The sequence below is a fragment of the Gracilinanus agilis genome, chromosome 1, assembly GCF_016433145.1.
Source record: "Gracilinanus agilis isolate LMUSP501 chromosome 1, AgileGrace, whole genome shotgun sequence".
Classification (NCBI taxonomy): Eukaryota; Metazoa; Chordata; class Mammalia; order Didelphimorphia; family Didelphidae; genus Gracilinanus; species Gracilinanus agilis.
In genome coordinates this window covers 623,059,286-623,080,613 of record NC_058130.1, presented here as the reverse complement: position 1 = coordinate 623,080,613, position 21,328 = coordinate 623,059,286, and the positions used below count along the sequence as shown (strand labels likewise).

At 34.1% G+C, this 21,328-nt stretch overlaps 1 protein-coding gene and 1 pseudogene across 1 annotated transcript in view; one reads left to right on the top strand and one right to left on the bottom strand.

Annotated features, from left to right (window-relative positions):
* CNBD1 (cyclic nucleotide binding domain containing 1) overlaps positions 1-21,328 on the bottom strand; it is a 621,665-nt gene that overhangs the window by 548,425 nt on the left and 51,912 nt on the right. The window contains 1 exon segment of the mRNA XM_044683798.1: positions 12,426-12,539. Within this exon segment, the coding sequence (XP_044539733.1) occupies positions 12,426-12,539 (114 nt within the window).
* Positions 5,547-6,493, top strand: LOC123240637 (annotated as a pseudogene).

Here is a 21,328-nt window from a genome sequence, read left to right as displayed (position 1 = left end):
ATGAAATGATAAAAGTGATAGTTTCTGTAAAACCTAGGAAAATTTATATAAACTCATACAAGATGAAGTGAGCAAAACCAGGAGAACAATCTACATAGTAATAGCAATAGTATAAAGATAATTAACTGTGAATGACTTAGTAATTCTAATCAAAACAATGATCTGCCACAATTCCAAAAGATTCATAATGTTGAATTCTATCCACCTCCATATAGAGAACAGATGGACTCAGATTGCAGATGGAAGTATATTTTTTCCTTTCTTTTTCTTGATTTTTTCAAAACATGACTAAAATGAAAATATAATATAAAAATGATTAAAATGAAAATGTAATATAAAAATAATATAACTTAATATGTATATTGGATATCAAATTTATTGCCTTCTCAAGGTGACAGAGAGACTGGCTGGAAGAAGAGACTTTGGAATGGGGAATAAAAATAAAATTGAAAAATAAACTAGTTATAATATGAAAAGAAATCTCAATTCCTTCAGTTGATTCTCATATGGTACAATCTTTGAGTATTTTCACTATTTGTTACTTCCCCTGAATCCATTCTAATGTGTTAAATTCTCATTTGACATATTTCCCAAAACACTTCACCCAGAACTGAACATAATGCTACATCTGGGCAGACTCTAATGGGATGTATCATCTCTGAGATAGTCCTTTATACCATACCTGTATTAAATAAGCCTAAATTTGAATTAGTTATCATAGTTGCCATATCATAGCATTAACTTATTCTGAGCTTGCAATCTATTTATTCCTTAGAACCTTTGTAGGCAAATTTCTAATTAGTCATGTGCCATCACTGTGTACTTGTGAAGTAAATTTTTTGAACCCCAATATAATATTTTACACTTTTCTATATTATTCATATCAGATTTCATTCTAAAATTATTGCCTATTAAAGTCTTTTGGGATCTTGATTCTGTTATTCAATGTATGATCTATCCTGTCTAGTTCTGTGACATGCAGATTTTATAAACAATTCATTTATAAATTTATAAACGCCATTAATAAAAATATTAAATAGCACAGTCATGGATCCCTGCAGGCTACTTTCCAGATTTTCCATGATACAGTGACTCTTATTTTGTAATGAGATATAATATTTTCAGTTTGGTGGCAGCTAACTTTACCTAAGATTTGCACAAGAATGAGAGAGGCAGACAGAGACAGAGGGACAGAGACATAGAGAGCAACACATGCCATATATAAATCCAGGACTTCCTATCTCTAGACCTGGCTCTAGTTGCCCTATGATAATTGCTTTAAAAGACTTCCTTAACTTTCAGATTTGATCTCATAATACTGCTGTTTTTTTAACATAGTCATCTGCAGTTTTTTTTTCCTTTTCATTGTCATGCTTGATACATCTTTTCTGGAACACTCCAAAGAGATGATACTAGAAGGTATCATCACTTTCATTTATTGGTTCAATATGGCCTCGGGATTCAAGTTTAAAACATTCAATCTCTATCTGTTTTTGGAATACATTATAAATTTTCTACTTTTCTACTCCAAATAACAATTTGATGTCACCGTAGAAATATTCCATGAGATGAAGTAACTGCTTTTCAGTGGAACTACATAGCTTGAGTCATATAAATCATATAGTTAAAAAAGAGAATTGGGTTTGACTTCTTTTTTAGTTCTCAGTTACGTTTATGGAGATGATGATCAATTTAAGGCTGAACTTTAACTATCTCCCTGAAAAATATGTTTTCTGTCAATTACTCCTGACATTATTTTGTTAGAGGCCTGTTTTAAATAGAAACCTATTTTCCAAGTGGTCATCAAATACTCTAGTATTCTCTTTACAGTTGGGCCAATATAGACCCAATATGGATATAAAAATATAGGTAGATATATGTATTATATATTTGCCATATGTGAATAAACTTTGGGTATGGAACTGAGTCAAAGGCTTTTTGAAAATTGGGTAACAAGTATTTTGTCAGCTTGTTCAACAATGACTAAATAATAAATTGCTCTTGATGTCTTTTTGGCATGTTCTTTTCACTCCTTAGGTAATATATCAATTTTATGTGTTGATCAGAACTGAATATGAAAAGTGTCTGTACATCTCCTTGAATCAATTAAAGATTTTTTATGTTTTAAGGATTTGTACAAAAGGGAGACGTTATCTCAGAATTTTGGGAAAAGATTCAGAGCATCTGGTCTGGAGAAGCAGGAGTAAGCATGGAGCAAATGACGGACTGAGATATTGCAGAGAAAGGAAATATCAAGGATAAATTTCGGTTCTATAGACATCTCAAAGAGGAGGATTGTGATTAGAAGTCTCAAGGAAAAGTCAGCTTTCCTCTCAAACTTTCCTCATTATAATATAATCTGCCATTTTTTACCCATACATTTGTAGTAAATTGGATTTTTGCCTCAATCACAAAGAAGTCAGTGATCAATCAAAAATAGATATTAATGTAATGTTAAACTGAAGCCCATCTCTGCTTCAGTATTAGACATTTTCATGAGAACTCAGAACAATTGTAGCTAAACTTGGAGCTTTCCACCTAAAATGAACTTCCCAAATCCAGAGAAAAAGAAACCAAGTGGGACATAAAGGCTATTTCATCACACTCTCCAGTTCCCAAGCTTTCATGGTACAGGACACTTTTAGTGGCTTCAAAATTTTTTCACAGCACCTTTTGGCCCAAAGAAATACCTAACAGGTCCTTTACTAAATACATAGGTCCAAACAATTTAATAAGTATTTTGCCCTAATAATTTAGGAAGTGTTTGAAAAAATATACATAAATTAAAAGAAAAATATCTTTCTTTCATTCTTAAATAATTCTAATTACTAATGGATTGTGTTCATCTGTTGGGAACTTCACACTTTCTCAAACTTTGGAATAAGATTGGAAACTGTTACCCTCATTTGTGTTCCTCTTTAATTTCCATGTATTACTTGCTTTTTAACCAGAACAATCTCCAAAAATACAAGTAAACAATATGTATTTTATTTATAGAAACATTTAAGAACATAATCAAAGGGAATACGGTCTGATCCACTGTTTGAAACTACAAACTACTACAAGGAAGGAGTTCCAGCTTTGCCCCCAAAGAGTTACCAATGGGTTTCCTTCAGAAATTCACAATGACCCATGATATTATTAAATATACCATGGTGCTATTGTGCCCAAGGGTGCCCACTGCAATGCAATGAGGTGCTATGGTGCTGTTTGGAAACTGAAACTGTGGGCTTAAAATAATAGTTATTTTAAGAAGGTGTTGTAATCAAAATCATCATCCTTCTTATTTGTTTCAATGGAAAAGAAGTGGTCAGATAGAATTGGTTCTGGGATAAATCTGCTAATATTTTTATTTTAATATTTAATGTTCTAGAGATGTTAATATTACTAGACAGAAAATATACATATAAACATATATTTTTGCAATTGAATAAAATGTTAGGGCTTTACACTTATATTTTACAATCTAACTGAGGACACCTTCAAGACAACTCCAGTAGCAGAAGAGACAATGGATATAATACATAACTTTTAATTCTATGTTTCTAATTTTGAATCTTTATTTCTTCATTATGAATGGTTATGAGTATTTCATAGAGTGGCACCTTCAAGTAGTTTTTATTATTGTTGGTTTTTCTTTAGATGAGATTACTCAATTGTTATATTTAGAGAATGGCATCATTTATTTGGGTTTTAGCAATTCAGTTAATAGTTTTTTCATGTTTTCCTTGTGAACAAGATTGAAAAATATGAACTAAATTATTGGACAGTTAGGCTGAGTCAGAATTTAGTGGCCAGACCCAAGGGAAAGTCATTAAAGGGGTCATTTATCAATTTAGAGAAAGGTCTCTAGTAGAATGCTATGATGATAAGTCCTTGGCCACATTTATGTCAACGTCTTGGAAAGAGCCATAGATGGCCTACTTACCAAATTTTTAGAAAGCATGAAACTGAGAAGAAAAGCTAACCCAATGGATGACAATCAAAAATCAACAAGATACAATTGCCTAAATTTAATATAACAAACTTTAACTGGAGTAAGAAGTCCTACAATTGGATTTTCAAAAATCATCTATATAAGATATGATTAGATAAGTTTGTATGAAAACAAACAATGAGTCAACAGTGTGACAAGGCAAGCACAAAGCTAATAAGATTATATTTAAGAATGGAGCATAGCATTCAGAATGAAGAAAATGATCATCTTTTTGTAGTCTTCCCTGGGCAGATTACATCAGTAGTATTATATTCACTTTGCACGTTGCAGGAGAGTCATTGACAAATCATTTAAATAAAGGAAGCCCTATCAGCCTTCATTTCAATATTCAAGTTTAAATGGCCAAATTTTTTAAGCAAGATAGATTTTTACTACTTTGTTGCATCTTCTGAAATGAGCTACTAACCACTTATACTGCCCTGACTGCAGACCTAACAGATATGTCCCTAATAAACATGCTATATTCTATGCTTGGGAATCCTCTTCCATTGAGGTTCTAAGGTCTGTGATGACATGATCCCATACATATATTTTTCCAAGGTCCATTTGCATTCATCAGAGTAATACTTCACTCATACATGGCTTAGTGTTAAAATAAAGGAAAGTTCATTTCACAAAACTGTGATCTTAGATGATAAGATTATGAACCAGAGAATTTAATCAGCTTGATACCAAGCTTCTTCTCTATTTTATTCTGTGTCTAATTAAAATCAAGTTTTCAAGATAGTAGTCATTGCTTAGAATTCTGTTATAGTTTATATATGACATTTTGACAAAGTAATGTCTTAATTCCATGTTATGCATGGTCTATCATAATGTTACTTAATTTAACAAAATGAGTAAGTCTAATCTAGAGACACACACTGAATAGTCATCAATTCCAATGAAGTCGGATAGCAGTATTTTTAAATGGAAGAATGGGCTACATCTTTCAACCTGAAAACAGAAGATCTATCCTATTTAAATGATTTTTCTTCCTTTCATAAAGAAAAAATATGCATACTGTACTTGGGGGTCTGTAACTTGTTGAAGGGATCTATGAAAGCAAGATAAGTTTTTTGTCTCTTACTGTCAAGAAGTCCTACCACTGTACACCTTGACTAGATTAAAAAGATTTTAATGAATTACATTAATTCATTATTCTAAGAAAGGGTAGCCTCTGTAAATGATAGGTTATACCATCATACAATCATTCCCCACAAAGTGGTTTCTTTTTGTAAGAGAAAATTGACAAAGTTGGCCAATTGTCCATATTCATGGGAAATTCATAATGAATAATCTATTAAAGCATTATTGCTGTGAAAGTCCTCAAATACTAGAAATTTCATGGGGCCCAACTTTAGCCAATAAGAACCATAAGCTTCCTGTTTAAGTGGACACTTCCTTTCTTTCAATCATTGTTTCAATATTCCATTCCAACTCCACACCATAGACCTCCCCAGGCTGAGGGGCTGAGCAGAGGGTCCTGCAGATTTGGGAGGTTCCACCCTTTTACAAGTCCCCTAAGCCTGTGAAAGCAGCCTCCTCTTCAACCTTACAAAGGTTTAGAATGTCTGTAAGAAACATGACATGGAGCCTTTGGCTGCTCTGCTTCTTCACAGTTGCCATGGTCTGGTACCTCAACCTTCCCTCTTACATGGTGATTGGGAACTTCAGCTGGATGTATTTCATTGAGTACAAGCCCATTTACCATCAGGAATTTGCTTTTATGCTCTGGGAGCAAGTGACTTGCTCCAAACAGGACCCATTCCTTGTCATCGGTGGCCTCATGCCCTGCAGAATGTGAAAGCCAGACAGGTCATTCGAATTACTTGGGGTGCAAAGAAGACTTGGTGGGGACAAGTCCTAACATACTTTTTATTAGGCCACCAAGTGGAGCCAGAAGATAACATGTTGACCTTACCTATACAAGATGAAAGCATTCTTTATGTTGACATAATCCGCCAAGACTTTATAGACACATACTACAACCTGACTTTGAAGACAATCATGGTATTCAGGTGGGTTATGGAATTTTGCCCTATGGCCATGTACGTAATGAAGGCAGATGTGGATGTTTTTATCAACCCTGGAAACATAGTGAAATTATCTTTTGGCTTACAACCAGTCTGAGAACTTTTACAGAGGCTACCCTTTCTTAGAGAATTTTTTCAAGAAAGAATTTTTCAGAAAAACATTCCCTATGAAGAGTATCCTTTTAAGATATTTGCACCATACCATAGTAGCTTGGGTTGTGTGCTATCCATAGACTTGGCTCTCTGAGTTTATGAAATGATGGTACATGTCAAACCCACCAGACTTGAAGATGCTTACATTGGGATCATCTTGGGCATCTTAAAAGTAGACATTCATCTTCTTGTGCCCAATGACCTCTTTTATTTTTACTGGTTTACATTTAATATCTGCGAATTTAAGCACTTGATTACAGCCCATGACTTTTCTTCCAAACAACTTATTCACTACTGGCAATTTGTGCAAAACGAAGACAGTTGTTGACACTTCATTTTGCTCTAGCCAGACCAAGGACTTTGCAGAAAACCCACAAAATTGGTCTGTGCTCTCATCAATGGTGAGTCCTTTTTTTTAAACACCCTTACATCTTCCAACTCAACACCACAGTTGGTGTCAGCTATCTGCTTTCAATTCCAGTCTGTAAACAGGTACTCAATTACTTCTAAGCTTGTGTTCTTCCATTGGTAGATATTTCTATTCTAAAATCCCAGTGGCTTTACTGTCAAGATATTGGAATTGAGGAATATGTATTTAGTATAGACTACATTCTTATATTTTCTCAATGTTTTAAATAAACCACTATATATTCTGACTAGAATGTATTGTTTCTTGTGGGGATCCAGTTTTAACATATTTTCTATATGAATCTCACTGAGAGAAACAGAGACAGAAAGAGACAAAAACTGAGATGTTGGAAGGTTCTTTATGGCAGAAAAATGTCAAAACATTTTCCATCTCCTGACATTTTTAACAAGTGCAAACAGTGTTAAGGACTTAAAGTTGATCTGAATTATTTTTATTCACAGCATTACAAATAATTTCCCATTGACTTGCATGTGTGCAAATTTGAATTGAATAATTCTCTCATTTACTATCATGTTTAATGTACCTTGAAATGTTAAATTCAAGCTGATAAATTCTTCTAGTCTCTTCCTTCTTTTTTCTTCACCTGTTCACCTTAGGTGAAATAGTACTAACTTTATGAAGTAGGGAATTTTAAGGAGCAAACAAATCAATCTGATCTTATTATGTTTCTCTTTTACTCATTTCAATTCATTAAAAAAAAAAAGCTTCCTTCATTTGGTACTATAACTATGACTGATAAGAGATAGCAGATTGACTAGTTTTCAGATGCCTTTGATTTTAATCATTGGGGTACTAAATCATAAGATTTATAATGGAAATAATTAACTTAACAGTCCCATAAGTTTCTACCTTAGGAATCTTCAAAATTCGCATTAGAAAAAACAACTTAAGGTTCAACACCCAGAGAGCCCTTGTTTATCCTCTACTCTATTTTCTTATACTAAAAATTGAAAAACACATTTCCCAATGTTGATCTAAATTTGTCAGTACTTTAAACAATCCCTAATCTTTCTATGCTGATGAATCCATTTTACAGTCAAAACTCCTCAGAAACTTATTATAGAGTGATCATACTCAAAGATAATATAACTAGTAAGATGATAATAATTCCATTTTGTTTGCATATTGATACTTGGATATTTCCTTGACATTTTAGTAGAAAAAAAACCTTAAATTTAGCACTGCTCATTCTAATATACTACAGTCTTCACCCCAACTAAATATCTTCCTGGCTCTAAATGTCTCTCCTGCTCTTGAGTTCAACCACATCTCATCCACTCTGAAAAAATTATGTTCTCTCTTTCTTTGTTGGTCTTTTACAAGTCTCTACACTTGTGCCAGAAAGTGGAGAGCACCTGCTGTGAAATTTGCTAAATTCAGTGAGTCATGATTTGGTACAAAGGACAGAGCGCAAGGCATCTTTGAGGTGCTATGGAATTTGGCAATAGTCATTTCCTATCAGGAAAGCCCAACAAATAACAAATAAGTTTCTAAAGCACAGTGGTCTAGAAAAATTCATTTTTAACCCTCCTAACCCCTGTCAAGAACTAACAGAAACTGAGTAACCAATATCTGAAAAATATGACATTATAAAACTAAAAACAGAAAATAGAAAAGACCACTCAGGAAACATGAATTGACCAAATAGAATTCATTCTTATGCTTTGACTTCAGAGATGTCTCTTATGTTATAGAAAATACTATGGGATTAAAAAAAAATATATATATATATATATACGTACATATATATACTGCTCTTTTCTCTTTTTTAAATATCTTAATAGAAAGGAAGATGCAAGAGGGAGAGAAGAAAAAATGGATTTTCCCATAAAGATGGCACTTTTCATTTCTCTGATAACCAAAACCCTATTAAGAGCACCAACTCTCCTTTGATCACATGGCCTTTTAAGCATTTCTCTAAGAGTACTGGAAAGTGTTCCTCTCCTAACACTTAAGATTCTAGACAATCTGTAAGACTCGGCATAATTGAATCAAATAATTGGCAAAGTTTCATCAATGTCTTCTGAGATATTTTATAGTTTTAATAAGATTTTGGACTCTCTAAGCTCAAAATAGTTTAGTAATATGTGACTCTCCAATTAATAAAACACATGAATTCAGTTTTTCTTTCATTTTGTTAGTATAAAGCATCACTTACTAGGAAAGAATGTTTATATAGACATGTTAAATTATTTTTCCTATAATCCAAAACAAGATAGAAAAGTTAGGATTTGAAGCTTTGACAATTATTTTTATATTTAGCATTTTGTCCTATACTTTGACCCATCTACAAAACCACTTCACTTAGATATCCCACAGTCTCTTTAAACTCAAAATAAGCAAACAAAATTCATTTTTACTCATCAATCTAGCTATCGTTGATAATGTCATTCTTCTCATCTTCTAAGCTAGAAAACTTGTAAGCTTCCTGAGGGCAGTAAATGATTCATTTTTGGTCTGTTTCTTCCAGGTACCTAAAATATAGTATATATTTAATAAATACTTATCAACTGATTAAGTCAACCTAAACTCTTTCCTTTTATTTCATCTTTTGACTCTAGATCCAAAAACCTAAATATTTTAACCCCCATCTATAGAGTCATCCCTGAGAATATAAAGAGACCAACGCCAGTGGGACATCATCAAGGCATCTTGGCTTTTAATATCCCTCTCTTTCTGGGTCTCTTCTAGTAAGTGGACTCAACTTGCTTTGTTCCTTGTGACCAAGCTCTTATCTTGTACCCAAGGTCAAATAAGTAGATTACTGTTTTATGCCCCATGTCTTTATCTTGGCTATTTTCTGAGTATTACAACCTCTTCTGCGATTAAGGTTTTGTACTGACACCTCTTCCTCAAACCCCTTCTATGGAACCAAGTCCTATTTCTGATCTGTAGTACTACTACCTGCTCCCACACATCTGTGATACTCCTTGTCTGACAACTCATCCTTTTCCTTAAGAAATCATAGGATTTAGAATTGTAAGAAACCTTAGCAAAGTATCTAACCCAAATCCTTCATTTAACAGATGAGGAAACTGAGATCCAAGGAAATGAAGATTAAAGTCACACAAGTAAGCAGGGTCTTTGATTCCAAATCTAATGTTCTTCCTCTACCTTATGCCCTCTTGAACTTCTTATTGCTACTGCTGGGACTTCCCTTGGTTGTCTGCTCACCCCATGCAAATGTATTTGGTCTTCAAGACCCCACTTGTTCCAGGTGTGGCCAGCTCTACCTCTGGTAGAAGCAATATAAGACACTCATTTTACCATCTTCTCTTAAGTCTTTCTGTACTTAGCATTCCTTGATAAATAATTTTGAAAAGAACAGTCATCCTAAAAGTATAATCTTTAATTCTGAGGCCTGCTATGTGAAAAAGAAGCAGACAGACAGACAAATTTAGGAGACCAAACAATTGAACCAAAAAGATTCTGCCCTCTTGACAATAAACCAGAACAGCCAGCTTTCTCTGTCCCTCATCATCACAGTTAATGCTACCTGAATACTCAATGCATCATCAACTCCTAAGCAACACAAAGCTTTATTAAATGTAGACTATAGTGACTCAAAGGCAAAGATACAGAAGGATGAAACTCAGGAATGCCATCGAGCTATTATTCCCCTTTTAATAGGAAATTGGACAGCTAAGGAAAATGAGTGCTGGGTTGGTTGCTAGGAAGACCTAAGAACTCCATCAGAATCATATATTGGATTATTTGACCTCTGCATAATCCTAGGGAAGTCACTTAAATTGCTGTCTCAGTTTCTGCATCTGCAAAATGGGGGCAATAACAGCATCTGCCTCAGAGGAATGTTCTGTGAGGATTGAATGAGATAACATACATAAATTACTTTGTAAATCAAAGTAGCATATAAATACAATTTATGATGACGAGGAAAAGGAAGGGGAAGATGAACTGGGATAGAGGTTGGTTTTGCCCATTTAGAAGATGAACTATGGTAAAATTACAAATTAACTTTCAAATCTAGCTATTTCAATATTCATCAAAATCTTATACTTCCTTTTTTTCCATTTTGTTTTAGGGGAGGGAAACAATCCAACAAGACTGCATACCTAGGGAAATTATCAAGTTTTGCAATATTCCCTGAAGGACTTTAAGTTCATTAATCAGCAAATGGAATATAATAATGCAAAAATAGAAATTCCCATTTTTTGAGATTCAGATAACAACAAAGATACCCTCAAACTATTTTACTACATTTTAAGATTGCTGCAGAAAAGTGAGACATAGGAGATAGGACATAGGAGAGCGGACATAGGAGAGCTAGCCTTGAAACCAAGAAAACCTGAGTTCAAGCCCCATGTCTGACATATACTGGCTGTGTGAGCTTGGGAAAGATGCTTAATCTCTCAATGATCTATGCAACTAAAATACTAGATTATAGTAAAGATATTAACCTGCATTAATAGAGTGTGTTAATCCCACCAATGAAACATGTGTTCATCCTCTATCCTATCTCAGATGAAAAAACAGAATGGTTTATTTACAAATAGATCAAACCCCCAAATATAATTTACTACATAGGGCATAAGCACTTTGATTGAATTTTCCTATATACAGGAAATAAAGCTCTGTACAGTCTCCATCATCACCATTAATGCTACCTGACTGATGCAAGCCTCAGGCAATTGAGTGCTTTGAATGCAATGAAAAAAAGATAAGAAAAAAATAGTAGGTTTGAAGGTATTTCTTCACCCCCATTCCTTCTATCCAAGCTGATTAATCTTTGCCTGTGTGGTAGTGATTCGGTCCCCCTCAACTTCAATCTTTGCCTCCCTAACAACTCCTATTTATTACTTACAAATAAACTTAGGTCTCCCTATTCTCAAACAAATCAATGAACAAAAAAACCTCTTGACAATGCTATCCCATCAAGTTGCTTTTTTTCTCTAACGTTTACTGAAACCCTACACTCCAAAGTTGCCAACAACCTCTTAAATAGTCAAATTTGGCCTCTGATTTATAAGGACCTTCATTACCTGGCTCCTTCCTATTTTTCCAGTCTTCTTATACCTTACTCTCTTCTCCCCAAGTACTTTGCTATCCAGTATCATTGGCCTCCTTGCTGTTCTTTGCAACCAACATTCCATCTTCTTACATCCAGGTATTTTAATGGCTGTACCACATGCCCATACTCTGATATCCTATCTCCTCCAAGAGCAAATACAAAATGCTCTCTTTGCCATTTTAAAGTCCTCCATAATCTAGTCCCCTTATACCTTTCCAGTCATCTCACATCTTATTTGCCAACATTTACTCTTCAGTTCAGTAACACTCGCCTCCTGGTTCTTCCACTAACAAGACATGCCATCTCTTGACTCCTGGTGTTCTCCCTGGTTGTCCCTTATTCCTAGAACACTCTCCTCCATTCTCTGGTCTGACAACTGACCTCTTCAGCTTCCTTTAAATCTCAACTAAATTTGCACTTTCTACAGGAAGTCTTTCTCAACCCCTCTTAATTTCATAAATAAATTTGCATAAATTTGTTTATTTCCTCTATTAGACTGAAAGCTTCTTGATAGGGACTGCCCTTTGCCTCTTTTTTTAATCCCCAGTGTTTTTAGCATATAGTGGTCACTTGATTAATGAGATGGATATGGCAAATGTGGTCCAGATTTTAAATGAAAAGATTAGACCAAGGCATTACTCAGCAACAAATATGTTTCTGAGCAAGCCAAAAATGAAGTTACCACTAGTTACTGATTTTTGTCACCTGGCACACAGTGATGAGAATTTGCCCATTACTTTTATTTAACCTTACATAAGTTGCATATAAAATGAACTATCTTTTAAAAGTCATGCTACTTACATTCTGGGAGGAGGTGATGGGATGTAGGGCAAGATAACCTTTTTTTTCTGGAAAATTTTTTTATAATTTTTCATGAAGAGTTCATGTGCTTCTTCAGTGCTCCGAGATTTTTTTCTAAAAAATTAAAAGAAAATATGTCTTCACTATATAGGAATTCAAATTCAAATCATCAAATTAGAGGTGGAAACAAAGAAATCATCACCTTCAGAGGTTCCCAAGTTCCTTGGGAACAAGTTTTAAACTCACGTGACTATTTTAGCCAAAAAATAAACAAGCACTATATATTGATAATGTCTCATAAACACTTGAAATAGTAAAACACTCAAAGGTTAGCCCTGTATAGCCTTCTCCAAACTTACCATAGTACACCTCGCTACTAAATTGCCCCATTTGGATCCCCTACCCTTACTGTAGCCCCTCTTTGACAACAATCTCTACTACCACTCACTACTACTCCATTCCAAACAAGTTAACCTACCATTTTTTTGTTGCCACATTTGCCTTATCCTACCTCCACTTTTTAATTTTTCCATTATCTCATTCATTTAAGATTTAGCCTTTCAAAGTAATAGTAGTAAGCTAACCTCCTAAGCTCATTACACCAATGGAAAAAAGGTTCTAGAAGTGCCTCAGTGCTCTTCCTCCAGTTCCTAGACCATACTCATGCACTGTAATGTGAACCTTCTGGGAAAAAAATATTATTTAGTCCATTAAATTGCATTAACTCACATAAATTAAAAATGGTAGTATGACATAGTACATAATGGTCTACCCTTAAAATCAAGAAGACCTAGTGTCAAGTTCTACCTTTTACATCTGATACCTACTTAACAATAAATAAATCTCTTTACTTTTCAAGTCAACTCTATAAAGCTACAGATTTTGAGGAATTATTTTTTTTTAATTTTTTTAAACCCTTGTACTTCGGTGTATTGTCTCATAAGTGGAAGATTGGTAAGGGTGGGCAATGGGGGTCAAGTGACTTGCCCAGGGTCACACAGCTGGGAAGTGGCTGAGGCCGGGTTTGAACCTAGGACCTCCTGTCTCTAGGGCTGTCTCTCACTCCACTGAGCTACTCAGCTGCCCCTTGAGGAATTATTAATCAGTATAAGTTTATTAAGTATTATACAATGTGTTTAGTACTGGGAACACAAAGAAAAAGCAAAAATAGTCCCTTCCATTAAGAAGCTTGCATTCTAGTGGAGAGACCACATTGAATACATATGTGTATAGCATATAGGTATACATATGTATGTATACATATATATACATATGTACATATATACTATTAATAGAATGCAACCTTATAACATTAGAAGGGAATAACTAATAGCTAGGCCTCCATATACCAAGAAATCATAGATCTAGATCAAAAAATATGCATTCAAAAATGTACATGGTTCTTGAAGTGGTTTTCCAAGAAGTTATATTCTGAGAACATTTTCCCTTAAAAGGTTCTTCTCCTTCAAAAGACGGTCAGTCCTCCATCTGGCATTCTGTCAATGCTCAAATTTTGAATCTTCTTTTTTTCTTTACCCCAGTTATCCCCTTTCTTGTTTTATATTTGTCCGTGTAAATGTTACGTCCTCTCCCACAATTCCTTCCAGGATTCTCCTTGGAAGTAGAGACAATGTCCTTTTTCATTCTTGGATCCTTACGTCCTATCACAGTACCTTACACATTAAAGGTACTTAATAGACATGCCATTTAATTTGTTTGGCAGAAGTATCAATTCCATTACCAAAACCATAGGAAATATCTTTTGGTGAATGTACCATAAAAGATTTTAATAACTTTTTTACTATAACTTGTTGTCATTCATCTATTTAAGCTATTTGGAAGACACAGGGAAGCAAAGTAGTTTTGATAAGAGGTAAATTAATTTGGTGGATGTATTTTCTTATTTATAGAATGAATGTAAAATAAATTAGTGAGAAACAGGCCAGAAAATCATATCTCTTCTTTGCATCTTCTAGAAATTGTGTGCCCTCCTTGCTTATCAGACCTGCCAGAACACCAGCATTCACAATCTTATCTAGTGAGAATCTAACAAAAAGTGAATGTCCCTCTTTCACTTTAAGAAGGATATAGGTGCAATTTTGTATGAATTAAGCTAATTTCTCACACCTCTAAATATAACCGTTACTAGATTCCATCCTTTTATTATAAAGTCTCTTGAAAAAATTACTCTATGCTCATACAACTCTATTTTTAATATGGTCTTGACCCAAATGAAAGGGGTATTCCACTAGAAGCTATTTCAGACCCTTAAATATTAACCCTTCATTCTATATGTTCTACTCAATTTAATCTGTCAGCTTTATTTGGAGAGATTATACTTTTTCACAAATTGCTTTTTTTTCCTTCAAAAGATATTTCTGACTTCAAGTTTCTCTCATACTCACTGTGCTTTGATTTCATGACTTTAAAAATGCCCACTCCCAAAGGAGTTTAAAATTCTATTTCAATTAATTTATTGAAACCAAGTCTTTCTTTTATTTTTGAAGATTTCCTGAAAACAAATTAAAATTACCTCATCCACAATATTATATTTAAAATTCAAAATTTTAAGATTAAATCTTAATATTAAAAATAATTCGTGGCTATTTATGTTCTAGACTTCTGACTTTCTGAACTAATGACTATTTTTGTTAGTTCTCAAATTGTTTACCAAATTAGCCAAAACTTCATAACTGAATTTTATATGACTCTAAATCAACCCAAGAAAGCTAACATGGATTTGCAAGTAGAATGCCTGATTGAATATCATTAAGACATGGGTCTAGTCCCATCTCTAACATTTATTAGTTGTGTAATCATGGGAGATTCACTTTAACCTTACTTAGTTCATGAATCTCTTTGGGATTTATCTACTAATTCATTGGAAAGAGATTCTACAATAGAAATTTCCCACAATGATTGAATCACAGAATTTGGGGGAATCTGTCTGACTCCATTATTGAGTTTGATTTGATCTGTTGTTATTTTTATTTCCCCCCCCTACATACTAGCTGCAATTATAATCTTTATTTGAGAATCCTTCATTCCATTTCTGACCTAGAATATTTTTATGAAGTGGAATCCCTTTGATTTGTTGCTAATTGTTAGTTACTATAACTTAGGTAATAACTAATAATTGTATTTATACAGGATTTTCAGTTTAGTTGATGCTTTTCTCAAAATAATCCCATCAAAAAGAAAGGTAATGCTAAAACTAGTATAGGACCACCATGTCACTTAATCTATCAACAAACGTATATGAAGCATCTGTTCGAAGCCCTGGAGGTGCAAATACAATAAATGAAACTATCCCTAGTTTCAAGGGACTTCTATTCCAAGAGAGACAACAACAAGGACACAAGGGCACCATTATACATAAGATAAACACAAATAAATGCAAAGAAACAAAGCATATGGTAGATTTGGAGAGAGGGCACTGGCAGTTGGTGAGATCAGGAAAGGCTTTCTGATGGTGAGGCTGAAGCTACAGTTTGAAGGAAGAGAAAGAATATATGGGTTCAGGATGAATAAAAAAATGCATTTAATCATAGGAGACAACAGTGCAAAGACAAAGAAATGGAAAATGGTATTAGAGTGGGCAATGTCTAAGGAAGTAAAATTCTGATGCTTACTCCACTTCCCCACTTAGTCCTGAGCATAGGTTGCCCTTGAATCTATTCTTTCCACAGTTCCTTTGAACATAAAAGGCTGCCACATAAGAGCCTGCGATGTTCACACCACTGTCCAGTCCACCTTATTACAGAAGGGGCTGCTTGAAGCATTAACTGGCCTATGACCCAACTATGTGGGAAGCTGGGAAAAACAGTTGTGAAGACTCCCTCTCAAAATACATTCCCCATTACCAAAATATGTGGTAAAAGGGTATAAAGGAACAATACTCAATAGAAAAGTGGCAAACTATTAACTACATGAAAGAATGCTCCAAACTACTAATAACAAGAGAAATGAACATCAAAGCAACCTTAACATTTCACCTCACTCTTTGCAAATTAGCAAACATGCTAAAAGATGAGAATAGTACTTTTCATATGGATTGTGGTAAGATAGGCACATTCGTGCATTTTTGGCAAAGCTGTGAATTTTTGAAAAGTGTTTTGGACTTATACAAATAAAGTGACTAAAATGTCTCTGGTACTTTTGAACCAGAGATTATATTACTAGGCTTGTACCCTAAGGAGACCATTGATAAGAAAAAAAGTCCCCATATTTATCAAATTTTTTATTATGATTCATGTTCTCTCCCTCCTCTCTTCTTCCCTCCTCCCAGAGCTGACAAGCAATTCCACTGGCTTATGCATGTCTTATTGCTCAAAACCTATTTCCATATTATTCATATTTGAAAGAGTAATCTTTTAAAACCAAAACCCCAGATCATTTACCCATATAACCAAGTGATAAACCACATTTTTTTCTGCGTTTCTACTCCCACAGTTCTTTCTCTAGATGTGGATAGCATTCTTTCTCACAAGTTCCATGGGATTGTGGGTTGATCTTGTCAGGCACACAGTAGATTGCCCTGTCCTGGGGTTCCACCTTAAGCCTTTGGCAAGAGTATCAGGAAGTAACCCCCCAACTTTGAGTCTTATCAACTACCCTAAACTGGGATCTATATCCTCCCCAGAGGCCCAGACTGGGACGCCTGGCTTCTTTCTGATCCCACACAGATCAGGCTGCTTCAGCACAGACTGCCCTTGACTGGAATTTGGGCTTTACTACAGGTTTGAAATTTCATGGGATATGGGTTGATTGGACCTCTATTTGTCCAGGCAGGGTCTTAGGATCTGGATGTTGTCTTGGGCACAATGGGACAGCAGATATGGAGTGTAAGGGTATGATTTGCTCTGGGCTTGCTCTTCACTCCTTGCTACTTGCTGTCTGTGCTCCCCTCTCACCCCAGTACCCTAGATGTTCTCTGTCTACCTTTTAGGTTTTCTCTTCTTGAAAATCATTTTACTCTGTCTCTTTGTTGGTTCTTTCACTCTTGTATTCATTTTATAGCCTTATTTTAAGATTACTTGGACAGGATTCTCAGGGTGACTGAGCTTCTCTGCTACTCTGCCATCTTGGCTCCACCTGCCTCCACATCACATCAAGAAATTTAATCTTAATATTGAAGCTACAATGTACTTCTCTCCTCCTTTTCTGAATGAGGACAAATTCTCTTTTCATCTATAAATTGAGGGTCATGGATAGTGGAGCAACTAAGTAAAGCTAGGCAAAGTCAAATATAAGCAAATCAACCATGTACTGTAAGGCCTTTCTAAGCATATCTCTCAGCATCCATAATACTTACCTCTTGTTCAGAATGAGGTGAGAGTTCTCCAATCTAAGAGGTTTAAGAAAGGGACATCACAAAGAACATAAAATGGAGTATGGGGAGGAAATGACCTTTTTTCCCTTGGAACCCCAGACTGAGTAGACATACTGTCAGACTCAGGCAGGAGCTGGTTACAGGGGTTGGGGATGTGGGGTGCAGCTAAGATTACTGCCAGACATACATGGCTGGTGCCTTTTCTTTCTCTGGCCCACTTTTTATTATTTAAAAAATAATTATAACTTAAGATATAGTCTCCAGAGAATTTTAATCATAACACAGCATTCTTTTGAAAACAAAGTAGATAACCACCAATAAAGAAATAGCTAAATAAATTATGGTATTGTGGATATTATAGAATATTATGATGCTGTAAGAGATGATGAGCAAAATATGCACAATGGCTATAACAATGTAAAGATAAAGAATAACATTTCGTGAAAAAATATAAATATATGTTGTGAAATTATAAAGAAAGGCTCAAAAGGAAAGCTCTGAGACCTAATAAATACTACTGGCCCTTTGCAGAAGTAGGATGACCGTAACTGTTGCATATTGTATACTCTACCTATTTTTAGTTGTGGTGGGTTTTCCTTTTCTCTTTTTCTTTAAAAAATATTACTTGTTATGTATAATGGTTTCTTAAAAGAAGAGAAGGAAGGATCCTGAAGCAAACTATAATGAAACTATCACATTTTTAAAAGGTTTTTTTTACCTTACTTTCTATCATAGTATCAATTGTAAGACAGAGTTGTGGACTAGGCAGTCAGTCAGTATTAAGTGACTTACCCAGGGAGGATCACACAGCTAGGAAGTGTCTGAGGCCAGATTTGAGCCCAAGTTCTCTCATTTCCACACTTTGTACTCTATAAACTATGCTCCATGGCTGCCCCTAAAGATTTTTTTACATTTTTTACATTATTTATTACATTAAAATATCCAGTTAACTCTTCCTCCCTCCTCCATTCCCATTAGAGAAGACAAAATTTGGCAAAAAATATATATCTGTAAAATTATATCTTGCTTATTTCTATCTGTTAATCAGTTTTTTATCTGGAATTGGACATACACAAGTAATTCTTTAAACAATATTTCTGTTGCAGTACATAAGATTCTCTTCATTTCACTTTTCATGAATTCATGCAGGTCTTTCCATGTGTTTTAAAAACTAACCTAAAGATCAGCTAAGTGGCTCAATGGATTGGGAGTCAGGCCTAGAGATAAGAGGTCCTGTGTTCAAATCTATATCAGTAAAAAACTAACCAAAATTTTTATTTCAATAGATGCAGAAAAAGCACTTAGCAAAATACAACACCCATTCCTTTTCTTTAAAAAATTAGAAAAAAATAGAATTAATGGAGCCTTCCTTAAAGTGATAAAGGATGTCTATCTAAAACCCTTCCCAATAAGATTAGGCTTTAGTAAAGTAAGGAGATCCATTATCATCACTATTATTTTATATTGTATTACAAATGCTAGCTATAGTAATGAGAAAAAAAGGAAAAATTGAATGAATTAGAATAGACAACAAAGAAACAAAGTTAAAACTCTTTGCAGATGATATTATGGTATAACTAGAGAATCGTAGATAATCAACCAAAAAATAGGAATCAACAACTTCAGCAAAGTCACAAGCTATAAAATAGACCCACATAAATCATTAATATTTCTTTTTACTATCAACAAAATCCAACAGCAAGGAACAAAAAAGGAAATTTCATTCAAAATAACCCTAGACAATATAAAATAACTGTGTGTATACCTAACGAACAAACCCAGAAACTATAAGAACACAATTACAAAGCACTCTACACACAAATAGAGCCAGATCTAAGCAATTAGAAAAACTAGAAAAAGTTCATGAGTATCCCAAGCCAATAAAGTAAAAATGACAATCCTACCTATATTAATACCTATTCAGTACCATGCCAATCCAACTACCCAAAAATTATTTCATAGAACTACAAAAAATTACAGTATTCGTCTGAACGGGAAAAAAGGCCAAGATTATCAAGGGAATTAATAGGGGGAAAATATGAAGGGATCCTAACTGTAGCTGATCTCATACTATAATATAAAGCAATAATTTTCAAAACAATCTAGTACTGACTAAAAAATAGAATGGTCAGTCAAGAGATTGGATTAGGTAAGCAACCCTCTAATATCCACAGCAACTTAGTATTCAATAAACCCAAAGATCCAAGCTTTTGAGGAAAGAATTCACTGTTTGATTGAAAAAATTGTTGGGAAAATTAGAAATCAGTATATTAGATACTAGGCATGGATCAAAATCTCATACCATATACCATAATCAAGTCAAAATGTATACTTGATCTAAAAATAAAGAGTGACATCATAAACGAATTAAGGGAACATGGAATAGTTTATCTTTCTGACTTAGGTATAAGGGAAGAATTTATTACCAAACAAGATATAGAGAACACTAATAAAATCAAACGGTCAATTTTGATTACATTAAATTAAAACAAAAAAACAAAAAAAATGAAACCAAGATTAGAAAGTAAACAAATGTGAGGGGGTGGATTTTATAGCAAATATCTCTGACAAAAGCCTCATTTCTCAAATGCATAGAGGAATGAATCAAATCTATAAGAATATAAAGCATTCCCCAGTTGAAAAGTGGTCAAAGGGTATGATCGATGAAAGCAGTTCTCAAAATATGAAATTAAAACTATCAATAATTGTAGAAAAATGCTCCAAGTCACCATTCATTAGAGAAATGCAAATTAAAACTTTGAGATACCAACTCACACCTAGCAGATTGGCTAACATGACCAAAAAAGGAAAATGATAAATGTTAGAAAGGATATGGGAAAATTGGGACACTAATATACTGCTGGTTTCAAGGGTCACAGAATTCTATATACTCTTTGAACCAGTAATAAAATTATTGTGTCTATATCCCAAAGAGATCAGAGATAAGGGAAAAATATTTTAGAAAAAAAAATATTTTAACAGCTCTTTTTGAAGTAGCAAAGAACTGGAAACTGAAAGGTTGTCTATCACTTAGGGAGTGGATGAACAAATTGGGGTATATAGATGTAATGGAATACTATCATAATATAAGGAATGAATAACAGGATAAGTTCAGGAAAACCTGGAAAGAATTTGAACTGATACAAAGTGAGCTGAGAAGAACAAAGAAGACAATGTATACATACAGTAACAGAAAGTATATACAATGATCAACTGTGAAGCACTAAACCTTTATAAACAAAACAAGTCTTCAAGACAACCACAAAGGACTCGTGATGAAAATGCTACCCACAGCCAAAGAAGAAACTATTAGAGTGTGAAAGCAAATCAAAACATTCCATTTTCCATTTTATATTTCTTTCATGAGATTTTTATTGTATGTGTGATGTCTTCTCTCACCACATGAACTATATGAAAGTATGTATTACATGAAAGTACAGCTAGAATCTCCATTAGACTATCATCTTGGGGAAGGTTAGGAGTAGAGAGAAGGAGAAAATCTGAACTATAAGATGTCAGAAAAAAGTCATCAAAATTGTTTTACATGTAATTTTAAAAAATTGAAATAAAA